Raw genomic sequence first — 17,172 nt, 5'->3', positions numbered from 1 at the left:
CATAAAACACCTAGAGGTGCTAATAAAATAATTGTAGAAGTCACAAGAAAGAAGGATTCACCAAAGAAGGGAGAATGAAAAACCAGAGTAAGAACTGCAGCTTGGTTACCTGTAGCTGGGGAGCAGGGCAGGTTGAGTCCTGCTTTGGGAACCAAAAGCGGGTTCTACAGCAACAGAGGGTTTTACAGCAACAGGGGACAGAACGGAAGGCTTCAGGCCTGCAGATGGTCACTGAGTGCCCCTGGGTAAAGCTGAGGCCCTCCACACACTCTGTAAGAAAAGCACAGGGCGGAAGGAAGAGGGCCTGGCTCACTGGCACTGAAGCAAGGAGCGTATCCACTCCCCCGCTGAGATGTGGGCAAAAAGAAAAAGGTATTCCCTGAGGAATTACAACCGTATCTGCTGTTATGTGGCCTCAGAGTTGAAACTTACACTAAAGACTCCCAGGCTGATGGCAGAAAGCTTTTCCTAGGGGAAGGGGTAATCACATCTCCCAGATAAGTCTAAAGATAAGCTCACCATCCAAACCTAAAACAATTTACCATGACTAAGAATCAGCAGGTAGAATAAGCAACTAAAAGGAAGGTGACAGTCTCAAAAAGGACCAGGCAGATTTGAAAAAACAAGTAAATCTCCTAGCAACAAGAAATTATAGCCATTTTGTACAACACAGAGAATATACTAATGCTTAGTAATAACTGTAAATGGAAAATAATCTTTAAAAATTGTATAAAGATTTGATGTCTTTTTTAAAAAAGAAAACAGTCACTTGTCGTTTCAATATGGCGAAATTTAATCTCTTTGGAGAGACCCATCTTTTAGTCATAGTCATCTGATCAAATTCTTGGGTCTTACTTGAGTGTATCAAATTTTATTTCTAAATACAAATTCAAGAAAGATGCAGTTAAAAACCAGTCATGCTACCATGGTAACAATCTAAACTAAGCTCAGTGTTAAACCATATTGTCTGGTTATCATTTCAGTTTGGTTCTGGTTTTAAAAAAAATTATCCGTGGATGTGAAAACGTCCTGCTTGCTGGTCCGATTTTAATGCTCTTAAACCCCTGGCTGCCCTCTGTCACACATGACGGTATACAGTGGTGTGTGTGTTCCCTTCCAGACTAGACTGTATATAATGGGGGGCGGGGTGGGGGGAGGGGTTAGCACACTGCCCTCCACTGTCCCCTTTGAGAAGTTTAGTTTTGCATCACCTCCTTAAATATCTGAGTTCCTAAGTAATCTAACTGTAAATCAGTGAGGTTAATACTAGAATCTTTATTGCCTCCATTTTATGAGTATTAAGCACACACATGATCTTCACTAGTTATTTTAACACCCAGGGAATACATGCCAACTTTGGAGGAATTCTTCGAAGAAGCCATTGAACAGGCTGACCCTGAAAACATGGTTGAAAGTGAATACAAGTAAGTAATGTTTCTCATGAGCTGACTTCCTCTGTCTTAAGCACTGCAGTATGTACCAGAACACTAAGGGAGACCACTGACACGAGTAGTGCTTTCTTAGGTGAGGTTATCTGCCAGCTTCATGCTACTCCATGTCCTGACTGCAACGACCATTCCCATTTTGACAAACAAGCAACTTAGAACGATGCTTTGTGTCACAAGTGGAAAGATCCCCTTAGAACCCACCTGTCACCTCTTTTCTCTGTTCCCCTTCAGTTCACGGTGTCAATGAGCTGCTCTTAAGACCTCATGGGGGCCTCCAGACCACTTGCAGAAAATTTTAAACAGAACAGATCTGTGCTCTGGGTTCGCTGTGGCCCACCTATTTCTGGCACAGGGTCTCTAGTCTCGGAGGTTTTTCTTGCCGTACTGTGCACCACCTGTTCCTGCCACGGGAACATCTGGCAGATCCTGTTCTTGGCGTCAGTGTTTATGGTCTAGGCTACTGCTGTGTCCTTTTCAGTTTTGGAGTCATTTTTCATTCACCAAGGTTGATACTGAGCAAATGAAACTTTGGATGCTATATGTAAATTTTATAAAAAGCAGATATTAAGTTACATGATGACATCTGTTGGGTTTATAAAATATTCTGAAACTCACACCTGCAGGTGGCACTGCCAGTGTGGATAGAAACGCAGTGAGCAGTGAGCCTGAGTCTCTCTCTAAGGGTGAGGCAGAGGACTTCTGTCCTGCACGCACAGCACCTGGCCAGTCCTGGACGCGTACTAGTTGACCTTTAAGTGTCTGTAAACTTTTAAAGTGTGTTTGCTGCACATGAACCTGCCCCTTCGGACTCTGCCGGTTTCTATTTGTAAGTGAACTGCATGCTGAGAGGTTCTTTAGGGCTACGGTCAGAGTGAGAAGAATGGTGCCTTCAGCTACTGATCTGAGCGTAGAGTTTCATCTGGTGAACTAAGTCCATTAACTAGAAGGGAATATAAAAATTGTAAGTAACTATATAAATCACAAGATTGATATCTCTTTTTATAGGGCTGTGAACAACTCAAATTATGGTTGGAGAGCCCTAAGACTGTTAGCACGCAGAAGCCCTCACTTCTTCCAGCCAACCAACCAGCAGTTTAAAAGTTTGCCAGAATATCTCGAAAACATGGTAATAAAGCTAGCCAAGGAATTACCAGTAAGTAGGAGTGATGAGTGTTTTATCCTTCAGTTGGCATTCTCTTCTTTTGTAAAACTGCTGTTGCTCTTTGAGCTAAAAGCTGAATTTCACTTTAATCATGTGGAAAAAGTATGATCCACAAACCCTGTTGTTTTAGAATGAGGAAATAATGCCTCTGAGTATACATTTATAGGAAGTATCAATACATAAATTGATGAAGTAACTTTACATGTTGTATAAAGTTATTATACTTTGATTATTCTTCCTGTTTGCCAGTGCATTCTGTTTTATCACAGGCAGGGCCCATGGGGTCGGGGTAGGCAACTTGGCTTATCTTCCCACTCTGTTCTCTTTTCTAATACAGTATGGTAATAACTATACTGTGTGCATACAACCAAAGAGTTACTCAAAGCATGTTGTTAAGCACACGGATGGGCCCCGGTCTGCCCCAGATTGTTGTTACCATGTATGTGCTGGGTGCGTGCAAGTCATCTCACCAGGCTTCCCACTGACTCCCTTCTTCCCAGGCTGGGGTGAAGGGAGTCCTTCCAACCTCTGGTTGTCCCCCGTTCTTCCTTCTCCAGGTTAACACTGTCCCACTGTGATCCTTACCTGACGTTCACATTTAATATTCTTGGGGGGGGAAAGTTCTGGGCCCCATAACTGGAATCCCTTATCTAAAAGATCAAAACTATCCCCACTTCTCTGATTGTAGAAGTTGGAACTCTAAGACATTCCTTTTTACTCATTGTAGCCTCCTTCTGAAGAAATAAAAACAGGTGAGGATGAAGATGAGGAAGATAATGATGCTTTACTGAAGGAAAATGAAAGTAAGAATTGAATTTTCTTGGCTATTTTACAAAATTGGAAAAGATTGGGGTTCTTTGTTGAGAGGTACGTTATTTGATCTACTTCTCAACTTCTACTGTTTATCTCAGCTCTGTTTCTTATAGTGAGGAATCTAAAGCATTGCTTGATAACTTTTCCAGTAGTGCATTTTATACAATAATATTGGGAAGTGTTGGGAAGGAAAGCACTTACATTGAATGCACCTCATACCTCTTAATTCTCGGGGTTTAGATTGGGGGCCACTGGTTTCAGGGAAAGCCTTCATGATTGTAACACAGGCAACAGCTTTAGTTTTACATTCCTAATGATCATAAGAATTCAACCAGGGGAAATATGAAAAGGGACTGTTTTACTTTTAAAATAAAACTTACTGGCGTCTCAGTGGCCCGTGTTCCATTATGGACTTTGACTCTCACACGTCCTCGTCCTCTGTTCTAATTTACCTTCCCTGTGTCTTCTAGGTCCTGATGTTCGGCGGGACAAACCTGTAACAGGGGACCAGATAGAGGTGTTTGCCAACAAACTGGGTGAACAGTGGAAGGTCCTGGCTCCTTACTTGGAAATGAAGGACTCAGAAATTAGACAGATCGAGTGTGACAGCGAAGACATGAAGATGAGAGCCAGGCAGCTGCTCGTGGCCTGGCAAGACCAGGAGGGGGCGCACGCCACACCCGAGAACCTGATCAACGCACTCAACAAGTCTGGGCTAAGTGACCTTGCAGAAAGTCTAACTAATGACAATGAGACAAACAGTTAGCTTCGTTCTTTTATTATTATTATTAAAACTGTGATAAGGTTTTGTTACCAAGCAGCATTTGATAAGAGGTCCACTGGTTTTGGTAAACAATAAACATTTTTATAACAGTTGTACAGTTGGCTGGTGCTCCACGAACAACAGAATATATGTTGGCTCTTGACTGACCTCAGGGTTTAGGGGGAGAAGTTGGGGAAATGGGCAGAATAAAGTGACCTCAAGGTCACATAGTATTTTTGTTAATTATATATGTGTAAGTCAGTTAGCAATGTTCAGGGGCATGGTGTTTCCTGCATGCCCTGAAGTTACAGAATTTAACTTGCCGAGAATCCCGCAGTAATACTTTCTGAACCTGCATGACTGCTCTAGTGCCATATATGCTTTAAAGCAGAGGATCAGCAAACAGTGGTCCATCTGCTACCTCTTTCTATTTGCCACCTCTTTCTATAAGTAAGGTGTTTACGGCACAGCCACACCTATCCTTCCTTAAGTCCTGCCTACCTCTGGGCTCCTTTCACGCTACAAAGGTACACAGTTGCAACAAAGACTTATGGCCTACAAAGCTTAAAACGTATGAAAATATCTGGCCCAGTACAGAAAGATGTGCCAACCCCCAACCTTGAAAGAAATGGGGTGAAGTATAAAACCTAATTCTCTTAGCCTTACAGAACTTATGTCTCAGGTCACTTAAAACAGGGCTACATGCCTCAGGGGTTGCTGCGAAGGTCCAATGAGATGTGTGTGACAGCACCTCCGCACAGCCTGCAGTGACAGCCGGACCGGACCGTCTGCCCCCCGTTCCCAATCAGCTCACCCTTCAGGGCTCGAAGGCTAGGTCGTCACTGTCTTCAATGCTGAGGGAGGTCTGAGCGCCTGCTGCCAGTCCAGCAGTGCTCCAGCACAGCTCTGCTATCAAAAGGGCCTCGGGGCAGGGGGCACAGTCTGTAAGGCACGCTCAGGAATCCCGTATTTTTTCCTTATTCTCCTTTTCAAAGATCTTATACGCAAGGCTGAATTCTAAAATAGTCTTTAACAGTTTAAAAGACACTAGTAGAAGTCCAATTTCTTACACTTCAAGAAATCTTTGGAATAATGCTTTTTTGGATCAAATGAAGTCAAGTTTTTTGTAATGACAGTTAAGAGATTACCATTTAAAATGCTAATCCCACAAAGGCTCCTATAGTTTCTTCTAATCCAACGTGACCTAGTAGCTACAGCATCCTCCAAATCATAATATCTGAATCCTAATTGCTAAATTTTTGTCCTCAGAGTTGTTCAGAACAAAATAAGACAGTGAATAAAAAAGTTCACAATTCACAAGCATCATACCAATATATAAAAGAATCTCGACCTCCCTTTCCTCTTCTGCACGCTCTCCAAGGCCAGAGGACTGACTGCCAGTATTAAAGCTTAGCTTAAGAAGCTATTTACAGGTAAGTTTCCCTGAAACGCTTATTTTATCCTCTAAGTATTCTTAGATTACATTGTTCAAACTTGAGAGGAAAATGGCCATTTTTTTTTGTCACTGCTGTGCTCTGTAGAGCCTTTTAAAACAGCATAAGCAAGGATAAAGACTTCATGATAATCCCTACAACTTTATTATAAATATCTAACTCAAAGAAAATAAGACAGCTGATATCCTATCCTTTCACTCACAATAAAACAAAAATGAATTGATGAGACTGTATTAAAATCTACTATATATTGCAGTATCTCACACTCTTGATATTTCTACTAAAAATCACTGGTATTAAATTTTGAGATACACATGAAGAAGTTGGGAGTTGACAGAGTAGAAACAAACACCCAACTGAGCCAAGGAACAGATGTGATAAACATGGTTGCATTCATTATCCAAAGAACTTCATTACTTTTACAACTTTGTGTTTCTCTTTAAACAGTATTAGGCTAGCAGGTGAAGAAGGTAGTATTTTCAAATAGATGCTTAAGAGCATAATTAACCATCTGCAGAAACTAATAGTATTAAATATATCTGAACTTCAGCCAAGCTCCAACAGATGAAAGACTTGAGGTCAAAAGCTATTAGTCCCTCTTTTTTTTTTTTTTTTTTTTTTATTAAATATCCTCATTTTCTAAAAATAAGCAACTGGAGCTTGTCAACATTTTAAGGTTCATTACTACAAAACCATAGCAAAGTTCAATGTACAAACCATAGTACATCAGAGACACAGTAACAAATGTATAATCAAATGTACTATTATTTGATCACAATTTATTTTAAAGTCATGAAAAGCCAGCAACAGTCAGGCTGGACAAATACTTGATTGTACCCATGTTTCCATGAGGGTGGGGATGCAGCACTGAGTTACACAATGAGATCAAACTTACTTCCTTTCCACCTTCCTGGCAACATTTGTGTTAGATAAGGCAAAGGATGGGCAGCTACTGAATCACTGGTGGTTTGAACCATGCAAGAACAACAAATAATAGAGTAATAGGTGTGCAATAAACATCTGATTGCTGAATCTTGGGCTGAAAAAGACAGGGAGAAAAATTATCACAGAAGGTAGTAATGGTTGAAAGGCATTTCAACTCATAATTTTTAAAAATCAATCCAAGCAATAAGCTTTTTAAAAAATTCTTCCTGCCACCTTTACACAGGGCAGCACAGTCCAAAGGCAATTTTTCTTTTCTGTTCTCTTTTCTGTAATTTCTTAGGTCGGTAACACAGAGTGGTCTGCTTCTGCCCTCTCTTGTTCCACATGAGGGGAGACACATAAAACCACCTAAACATCTTCCTCCAAAGCTCTGGGTTATAGAAATGATCAACAAATAACATTTATTTCACACCTAAGCATAAATAGCTAAAATGAAGATTACTGTTCTCTTTCCTCTTCCATGATCTCCACTCTGCGAGGCCCATAGAGGAGAACATAAGCTATGTGCCAGTCACCACCGCCAGAGAGTCGTAGGATGTCCTCTGGCGTCACGATGCTGACCTTATCGTCATCGAACTTGATCCACTCATCTAAAGTGCGAGACAGAAACACAAAATTTATCTCATTGACGATTTTTTCAGAGTTCCATTGCAAAAAAGGTACTGGGTAGTTTTAGGCACAGTAGTATTCCATCTGCCATACCAACAGTTCCCAAAGTGTGGTCCAGAGACTACTCACGTTCAAGATCTTTTCGGGGTTTCCATGAAGGTTACAATTATTTTCATAACACTTCTAAAGCATCTGCCTCCCCACCCCCACCACTCTCTGAAGACTGCTTTGGAATTCTCCAGAGGTTACACAGTGTAAAGCAGGAGAAGACAGAATGCAGAAGCAGGAGAATCCAGCTGTCTCCTATTCAGCCTAACAAACTAAGAAAAATGTAAATCGACGTTGTTAAATATTTTTCTGTTTTGGAAAAGACTGTTATTTTTAAAATGTTATTTGGACTTCCCTGGTGGTCCAGTGGTTAAGCATCTGCCTGCCAATGCAGGGGACATGGGTTTGATCCCTAGTTAGGGAAGATCCCATGTGCTGTGGGACAACAATGCCCATGCGCTCTACAGCCTGTTTGAAGCCACCATAATGAGAAGCCTGCCTGAACAGCAACAAAGACCCGGCGCAGTGAAAAATAATGTATTTTTTAAACAACTAATCTGTAAAAAATTATTTATGTTAATATGTAATGACTTCATTAATGTCAGTCTAAAATGAATTTCTCAGTCTTCTATTTTAGTAAATATTAAAGAGATACAATTCTCAAACAAAAGTTCTTCGGCATCCTCAATAATTTAAGAATGTAAAAGAGGTTCTGAGATCAAAAAGTTTTCAGAATAAATGTGCTAAAAAATTTAAACTTGTCAAAACAGCATGCAACAGTTGGGAAAAACACCAATCTTTACCTTGTTTCCTTCTCACCCACGAGACATAATGGCCTGAAGAGCTAGACCTTCCCTGATGCGTTAGCACTGCTTGTAAATCATAGTATCCGCAATTATTGGAGCCAATGTCTAAAGAAAGACATAAATCCAGTAATATCAGATATAAACATACGTGCTTTCTCAAGTTAAGTAACAAGTAAGAACAACTTAAGTTTATCCTACAGAATACTACCCTATTATTAAAATCCAGTTAAGATTATGGTCCACTTAAAGCTTCATGAAAGATAAGTATGCTATCATTTATAGAACATATATTCACTGAAAAGTGATTTTTTTACTATCTCATACTAAGGTAAATTAATACTTTAAGAAACACAACTTTTTTTAAGCTTGGTATCTGAAAGAAACAGATTATGTGGAAAGATAGTATAATTTTTTTTTAAAAAGCCTACACACAGTAAAACTCAGTTCAAATGAAGATTTCACTTACCATCAGCAAAAGAAAAGGGTTCATACTTAACTTCTTTTTGAGGACTACTGTTTTTGTCACCCTGAGGGGAAAAAATTTTTTTTTAATTTCATGGTAATGGAAATAAAATTTATATTCTCTTATATGTCTCCACAAATATTTATTATAATACAAATCACCAAGGCAAAACAAAGGAAAAATATGATCTCCCTTGCACAGTGCTTAAAATGACAGAACTACAGTTAACAATATTTTGGCCACCTTTTCTGAAGAGCCAACCCATTAGAAAAGACACTGATGGTGGGAAAGACTAAAGGCAGAAGGAGAAGGGGACGACAGGACGAGGTATTTGCACTGCATCACAGACTCAATGGATGGGTTTGAGCAAGCTCTGGGAGACGGTGAAGGACAGGGAAGCCTGGCACGCTGCAGTCCATGGGGTTGCAGAGAGTTGGACACGACAGCAACAACAATTATTAACATAAAACTGTGAGTCCCAGAGTCCTACTGTTTAATAACATACAATCTCAGATGTATAGCAGCAGATCCTGATTACAGGACCAACTTCAAACCACTAAACGTAGAGCACACCAGTGAATACAGAGTCCAGATAAACACTGTTCTAGGGTAGAAAAAAAGAAAGTCAATTCTGCCGCTTTCCCCACAATATCAAACCATGTAGGTGAGGATAAAAAGCTGCCTCACAAAAACAGAATTACAGCAACTTATATTAACTCTACTGAGCCATGGCCACCTGCCACTTCAGTTCAAATGAACTTAAATATTTAATTCAGCAAGTATTTATGATTAATTTAAATTAAATTTAAATTAAATTAAAAAGATTCACAACTTTAGACAAGAATCTTTGGTGGGAATTCCCTTGCCTCAACCCATTCCTGTGTGTAATACAAATTCAAACAATTTATTTAGGCATATGGACAAAGTTCTTAAAAACTATAATGATAATGAAGACAATGCCAGCAGTTTAAGTGACAGCTAAAATGACAAGAAGCCAAAGCATCTTACAACAAAAAGGCAATTAGGTCAACCACTCCTCTATATAATTATAACACCTAGAGCAACTACAAAAAAAGCTACACAAGGAAATACATTAGAAAAACATATGTAAACCAAATTAGAATTCTAAAAAATGTTCACATAACCGACAAGTATGGAAAAAAGAGAAACAAAAAACAGCAAAATATAGAAGAGATTTAATCATTAGTATATCAGTAATTATGTTACATGTAAATAGCCTAAACATTAACAGAGAGGACTAAAAATATGACCCAACTATATGCTATCTATAAGAAACTACCTTCAAATATAATATGGGCAAATTTAAAGTAAAAGAATGGAAAAAGATGTATCATGCAAATACTAACAAAAAGAAAGGAGAAATGGAAAAATTAACATCAAACAAAGTAGACTGGAGAACAAAGAGAATTCCCACGAACAGAGAGGGACACTACATAATCAAAGAATCATTCCACCAAGAACAGCCATCCTGTGTGTACACACCAAATAACAGAGTTACAAAACATGAAAAGCCAAAGCTAACAGAACTGAATGGTGAAACATACAAATCCACAGTTTTACTTGAAGACTTCACCACTCCTGTCTCAACAACTGATGGAACAACTAGACAAAAACAGCAAGGTTACAGGAAAAGCCAACACCACCATCAACCAACTGGATCTAATCAACATCACACAACACTTGCCTCAACAACAGTGAAACACACGTTCTTTCCAAGCGCCCAGAGAACAGATACCAAGACAGATCCCATCACGGGCCACAAAGCAAAGCCCAACGAATTTAAAGGAGCTTAAATCGCCCACATGTGTTTTCTCACAATGGACTCAAACCAGAGTCAGGAACAAAAAGGTGACAGGAAATTTTCCAAACACATGTAAACTAGACACGACACTTCTAAATGACCCAAGGTCAAAGGGAAGTCTCAAGGGAAATTTATTAAAAATACAAGAAACATAATGAAAACAGAAATGCAATACAACAATTTGCAGAACACAATTTGAAAGCACTGCCAGGAGGGAAATTTACACCACTAATATTTGAAAACAGGAAGTCTGAAATAAAAAACCCAAGTTCCCACAACTTAAGGACCTAGAAAAAGAGGAGGAAAATAAAGCCAAAACAAGCAGAAAAAAGGAAATAATAAAAGTGGAAATCAATCAAATTAGATGCAGAAAAACAGAAGAAAAAAAAAATGAAACATGCTAGTTCTTTAAGAACAAAAAAAGTGACAATCCTCTAGCACCACTGACAAGAAAAAAAAGACACAAACTACCAATATCAGGAATGTAAGAGGATACCACTACACACTGTGCAAACACCTGAATAACAGGGAAAAAAAATGTAAAATTGACAAGCTAGATGAAATGGAACAACTCCACAAACCAAATATGATATAAATTATTTCTATAGCCTGTAACTAAAGTTTTACAATTAAATTTTTTAAATTAAAAAAAAAAAAAAACTCCTGAAAAAGAACTCTCCAGGCTAATAAGATTATCAGACCAAGACAATTCTACCAAATGTTTAAGAGACATCAATTCTATACACAATCTCTCAAAAAAATAAGAGGAAAAAAAAAGCTAATAAACTGCTTCAACAAAGTAGAGGATAAAGATCAATATATTAAAAAATCAACTGTAATGAATGCAAAAATGAAATTGGAAAAAGTATGCCATTTAAAGACATCAAAAATAATAAAATAGCTACAAATAAATTTAAAGTACAAGAAATGTACACTGAAAATTATTAGACTGTTGAAAAACTTAATGGCTTACATAAATCAAAAGACAGTAAATTCATGGATTCTAAAGCTTAATACTAGTAAAATGGAAATACTCCCCAAATCGATTTACAGATTGAATGCAATCTCCATCAAAATTCCAGTTGTTTTTGAAGAAATGGACAAGCTCATCCTAAAATAAATATGGAAATAAAAGGGACTCAGAAAAGTCAAAACAATCTTGAAGAACAAAGTTGGAAGTTTTGTACTTTGCTATAATCCTTACTACAAAACCACAGTAATCAAGACTGTAGTCCTGGGCTTCCCTGGTGGCTCAGTGCTAAAGAATTCGCCTGGCAGTGCAGGGCACATGGGTTCGATCTCTGGTCTGGGAAGATCCCACATGATGCTAAGCAACTAGGTCCATTCAATGTAACTACTGAGCCCATGTGCTCAGCAACGAAAGACGCCACTGCAATGAGAAGCCTGTGCACTACAACTGGAGAGTAGCTCCCACCTGACACAACTAAAGAAAAGTCCAGGGAGCAACACTCAGCACAGTCAAAAATAAATAAAATCATTAAAAAAAAAAAAAAAAAAGACTGCAGTATTGGCCTAAGGACAGACGTACCAACAGAAAAAAACTGAGGGCCCAGAAATACACTCACATCTAGAGTCAACTGATTCACTACAAGGGTGCAAAGACCATTCAATGGGAAGAGAATAGTCCTTTCAACAAGAAGTGCTGGGACAACTGAACATTCACATGCAATAGGATTTGGACCTGTACCTCATCTCACATACAAAAATTAACCCAGAATGAATCAAAAAAGCCTAACCGGAGGAACTATAAAAACCTTAGAAGAAAACATATGCATAAACTTTCATGGCCTGTGGCCTGTGACTAGGTTTCTTAGATATAACACTAAAAGCAAGAGTAACTGAAGAAAAAAACAGATTAAATTATAACAAAATTTAAAAAATTTTCCTCTTCAAAAGACCCTGTTAATAGGATGAAAAGACGAGGCTACAGGCTGGGAGAAAATGTTTAGAAACCATGTATCTGACACAGGATTAGTATTAGAATATAAAAACTCCCAAAATTCAAGAGTAAAAGACCAAATGGCAAATGGGTAGAAAAACAAGGGGTTTTCCTGGTGGCTCAGACTGTAAAGAATCTGCCTGCAATTCAGGAGACACTGGGTTCAATCCCTGGGTTAGGAAGATCCCCTGGAGAAGGCAACCCATTCCAGTATTCCTGCCTGGAGAATTCCATGGACAGAGGAGTCTGGTGGGCTACAGTTCATGGGGTCACAAAGAGTTGGACACAACTGAGCAACTAACACACACACACACAAAATATGAAGAGATATTTCATCAAAGAGGGCACATAGATGGCAAAGAAACACACGAAGACGTGCCCAACATCATTAGCCTTTAGACCACATCAAGTATCACTGCAAACCTACACAAATGGCTAAAATAATAGTGACACTACCAAATTCTGGCAAGAATTCAAAGAAAATAGACTGGCAAGACATTGCTGATAAGAATGAAGGGGGTAGCGGGAAAGTGGACTTGGCTACAAAGGGGCAGCAAGAAGGATCTTTGTGATGATAAAGAAGTCCTGCATCTAGACCATATCAATGTCAATATCCTGGTTGTGACATTATAGTATAGTTTTGCAAGCTGTTACCACTAGGAGAAACGAGGAACTCTATTATTTCTTACAACTGCATGTGATTCTACAATTATCTCAAGTTTAATTTCAAAAATTGCTTTTAATACACACACAAAACCTGCAGAGGAATCTAATTCTAAAATTTGGTATGTAATATCACACTGGAAATATTCCTAGTTACCAGAAAATATCTTTTCCCTTTTCAAGAAAACATGTAATTCAACTGTGCCTTCTCTGAATTTAAAATATACAACTTATTAAATATAAAGTTGCTAAGGTTATAATTTTTTAAGAGTTACAGGCACTTATTAAAAGATATAACTTTAGTTGTCACAGTGGGCATGAAGCAATATTCTGTAACACCAATCCATTTTAAGAAATGGAGATAACATCATGTCTTACAAGGAAAATAATACACTAAATTTTATAAGGCAAGATGTTGTGCGAAGTGCTTTGAGGAAATAAATTTTAAAAGAATATAAGCTGCAGATTTTAGGGGAGAAAGAAATATGTTCATTCTATCATAAAGGACCCATTCAGCATAGCCAGAGTCCTTTTCCTTATGCTAAAATATATCTAAAATTTTAAGGGCTTCACCAATACATGTAGGATTTGTATATATGCCAAATATAGAGTCACCCATTATTACTAACAGATGAACAATATAAAGTGAATACTGAACACAGAGTGAAGATAAACATGTTCCGGTTAGAAAATGAACAATAAGAACCTACTGTCTTTGGCTGCTGATTTACTTTTTTATCCTCTAGATCCTTGAATTTTGATCGAAAAGAAACCATTTTCTCTTGAAGTTCTGGTGTACATAGTTCATACACATCCAACATAAGAGGAAATTTCACATCCTATTTACAAGCCAAAAATAAAAAGTGCAAACAGAATTAAAAAGATAGTTACTTAAAATATTTATCACACTTTTACATTACTATTTTCATATTCAAATAAAGCTGAAAATAAGACCTGCAAAATTCATGTGGAGACCCATGCAGTTGAAAATATAATGCTTATTTTCAATCTGGCCCTAATTTTAAGACAAAAATTCTTTTCAACTTTTCCGTAAACATTTTAACCCATCAAACAGAGTACAGAGGAGCTACCAAAATTTTAAACAACAAATGAAGCATTTCAGAAATACTAAATAAGCAGATTACTTCAACTACATTTAACCTGCTTGTACAACCCTAAGTATATCTGAAAATGTATTAATGAAATTCAGCTCAAGACGTTAGAATTATATACCCCTTCCCAAAGGATCAGAGACTCTATGGGTACACTGCAGAGCTACAGTTCACTGAAACGGACAAGTCCTAAGGCTGGCTCTGACATCAAATGATCATTCTTTGGTCACCAGTAATTTAACACTTTCCTTTCACCTGGAAGAAAGGAATCGCATAGAATACAGTGTGTTATACTGCCGCTTAGCCCACTCCCATCCCCAAACCTACTGGACCGGTATCTCTGCAACTGAGGATCTGGTCTAGTGGTACTACTGGGGAAAGGAGGGCATCCATCAGAATTACCTGGGACTCTTGAAAAATATAAGACCCGAGGCCCCACTTAATCAGATGCTTGGATAGGGCTGAAGGGCAGGCATGTGTATGTTAAAAGAAAAGGGAAAACAGACAATTCCAATATATATTCTTGATTAATAACCACTTGTCTAATGTTAATAATTCTCTATTTACAGTATTTTGAAGTGAGTTCTAAAAGGATAAAGAAATCTATTGTAAATAAGGAACTACCTTCAAAAAATTATAATTATTACAGGAAATTCATTACTAACCTTAAGAACTTTAGCATTCACAGATTCCTTCTCTTTGTAAAAAAATCGAACCATCTGAATAGTTAAGTAAGCAGGTAACCGGCTGATCTTGGACTTAGGAAAGAAAATGGAAAGAAATTCTGTAACATGCAAACATCACCAAGTTTCTAATTCCTCGGTTTGGTAAAAACAAAGTCTGGGTAACATTAATTAACTGGCAACCTTTCGATTCAATGGAACTGGATTCCAAAACTTACCGATTTGATGTACAAAGCATTTCTTTGCAATGTTGGAGACTGTTTGGTGATTTCTTCCTGAAGTCGCTAGAAAAGAACAGACCAAACATTTAAAAAATGTCTTCTGTAATATAGAATTATATCTTTCATTCTCTTAAAAATTAGGACTATTTAATAGATAACATACAGTATGTCAACAGATTTACACCCCTGAGAAATACTCTGAATGACGACAAAGTGAGAAGGCTTTTAGATATGGTTTAGTTCTTAAAAGTCATCAAAATAATTTGTCTTTACTTGCATGAACTCTTCAGAATGTAAATCATTTGATCTTTTAATTTACGACCCAAATGCTCAGATTCTGAGAGTTTATACTGTGTTTTATACAACATAAGAAAACCTTTCATGGTATTCCTCTACTTACGGATCATCAAAATATTCTTATTAGAGCAAAAGGAAGAGAATGTAAATAACTCTTGTTCTTTATGTTTTATGTAGCTAAGCCTTCCAGAACCAATCAATTACTGTTAAATTTGAGAAAAGTCACAACACAGAAAACCTGTTAATCTAATAGATGTGGGAAAGCCTTCAGCCATTGCATCCTCTAACCAGTGTCTGCCTTTCCGTCCTTACTGCCTGTGTGACCCTGAAAACGCAGTTCTGGGCATCACCTATAATGGCAGTGACAGCCCCTCGTCGCAGTGCTGGTGTCAGAATTACATGAGTTCACACATGAAGAAAGCCTGGAGAACTATTTGGTACATAGTCTCTGTTTAGTAAGCATGCTGGGGGCTTCCCAGGCGGCGGCAAGTGGTAAAGAATCCGCCTGCCAATGCAGAAACGCCAGAGACTCACGTTTGAACCCTGGGTCGGGAAGATCCCCCGGAGCAGGAGCTGGCAACCCACTGCCATACGCCTGCCTGGAAAATCCCATGGACAGAGAAGCCTCGCAGGCTACAGTCCATATGGTTGCAAAGAGTCAGACACAACTGAGTGACTAAGCAGCAAGAGCAGCAATAATCATCTTATACTTGCATAAAAATTGTTCCAGGTTTGATTTTTTAAAATTACTAACCACATTACAAAAGGAATCACTACGGAGTAGGTTTTTAACATTTAACCAAGTTTACTCAGCAATGAAGAGGTAAAGAAATGTGGAGCAAAAATTACTCAAGGATAAAACCAATGATGACAAAGCATCTAAAACTACCAAGACAATTAATGTTAACATCTCATGAAAACATGAAAGCATATCTGGTACTTTTTAAAATTTTTAACATGTGCTCAACTCTTTGCATCCCCATGTACTAGAGCTTACTGATCAGGTTAACTATATACTACTATCATCAATTCATCATCATCAAGATGTTCCAGGTATACTTAGATTTCATTGAATTTTATAAAATTATTAAGAAAATATCCTGGAAAGTCCTTGTCAAAACATTCTATCCCACACACTCCAATTAACATTTTGATGCCATGAAACTTGCCCCAATTCACTGCCTATCCTTCAAAAGATGTACATATTTAGGAATACTGAGGAATTCTCTGGTGGTCCAGTGGTTAGGACTCTGAGCTTTCATTGTCGAGCGGGCATGGGTTCAATTCCTAGTAGGAGAACTAAGATCCCATAAGCCACACGGTGCAGCCAAAGTTAAAAAAAAAATTAAGAGAGATGTACATATTCCCCCAAACTGTCAAATAAATGACAAGCAAGCAAAATTGTTCTACTTTATCAATGTGCCCACTAGAGAGGGTCTTTAGTATGGCAGTGGGGAGACAGAACTAACTGAATCGTGAGAGAAGCGAGTTTTAGATCTGTCTTTGCCACAAACCAGTAAAAAAGCCTACAAAAAGCACTTAAATTCTAGGGCCTCGACTGCAATCCTAGTGCAATGGCAGAATGTCTACAGGCCCTCATCTGCACGGGCCAATCCCAGTGTCTATCTCGCCAGTATTAATATATCCTCACTGCAATGCCCCCAGAGGCCTCCTTCGAGCCTCTGGTCATAACATTTTTGTCAACCCATCAATATACAACCTTGTTTTATGAGTCTTTCTGCTGTGTAATGACACCTTAACACACACTGTTGACGCAATAACACTGAACTCACAGCCAAGTACACTGTAATTCAACCCTGAATGAAGCTGCTCTAACCAACGTTATTTGCTCCTTAAGGCACATCACCACCTCCCTGCGCTTAGAACACCAGACAGCACTTCA

General features: G+C 38.3%; 2 protein-coding genes across 3 annotated transcripts in view; one reads left to right on the top strand and one right to left on the bottom strand.

Annotated features, from left to right (window-relative positions):
- Positions 1-5,624, top strand: part of THOC1 (THO complex subunit 1) — a 37,809-nt gene extending 32,185 nt beyond the window's left edge. Inside the window, exons 18-22 of one of the 2 annotated variants that reach the window (XM_061130847.1) lie at positions 1,341-1,424; positions 2,454-2,601; positions 3,338-3,413; positions 3,894-4,184; positions 5,456-5,624. In XM_061130847.1, coding sequence (XP_060986830.1) covers positions 1,341-1,424; positions 2,454-2,601; positions 3,338-3,413; positions 3,894-4,184; positions 5,456-5,475 — 619 coding nt within the window. In that variant the 3' untranslated portion in view covers positions 5,476-5,624. Of the gene's footprint in view, positions 1-1,340; positions 1,425-2,453; positions 2,602-3,337; positions 3,414-3,893; positions 4,303-5,455 lie in introns of those variants that run through there. The other variant, XM_061130848.1, reaches the window with a different exon arrangement.
- Positions 5,625-6,402: 778 nt separating this feature from the next.
- USP14 (ubiquitin specific peptidase 14) overlaps positions 6,403-17,172 on the bottom strand; it is a 34,123-nt gene continuing 23,353 nt past the window's right edge. The window contains exons 11-16 of the mRNA XM_061130849.1: positions 14,970-15,035; positions 14,734-14,826; positions 13,667-13,795; positions 8,515-8,575; positions 8,046-8,153; positions 6,403-7,175 (exon numbers count right to left, since the gene is read on the bottom strand). Of these exons, the coding sequence (XP_060986832.1) occupies positions 7,024-7,175; positions 8,046-8,153; positions 8,515-8,575; positions 13,667-13,795; positions 14,734-14,826; positions 14,970-15,035 (609 nt within the window). The 3' untranslated portion in view covers positions 6,403-7,023. The remainder of the gene's footprint in view (positions 7,176-8,045; positions 8,154-8,514; positions 8,576-13,666; positions 13,796-14,733; positions 14,827-14,969; positions 15,036-17,172) is intronic.

Source organism: Dama dama, chromosome 27 (genome assembly GCF_033118175.1).
Source record: "Dama dama isolate Ldn47 chromosome 27, ASM3311817v1, whole genome shotgun sequence".
Lineage (NCBI taxonomy): Eukaryota > Metazoa > Chordata > Mammalia > Artiodactyla > Cervidae > Dama > Dama dama.
The sequence above is the reverse complement of the archived record's forward strand: the minus strand, read 5'-3'. Positions and strand labels throughout refer to the sequence as shown.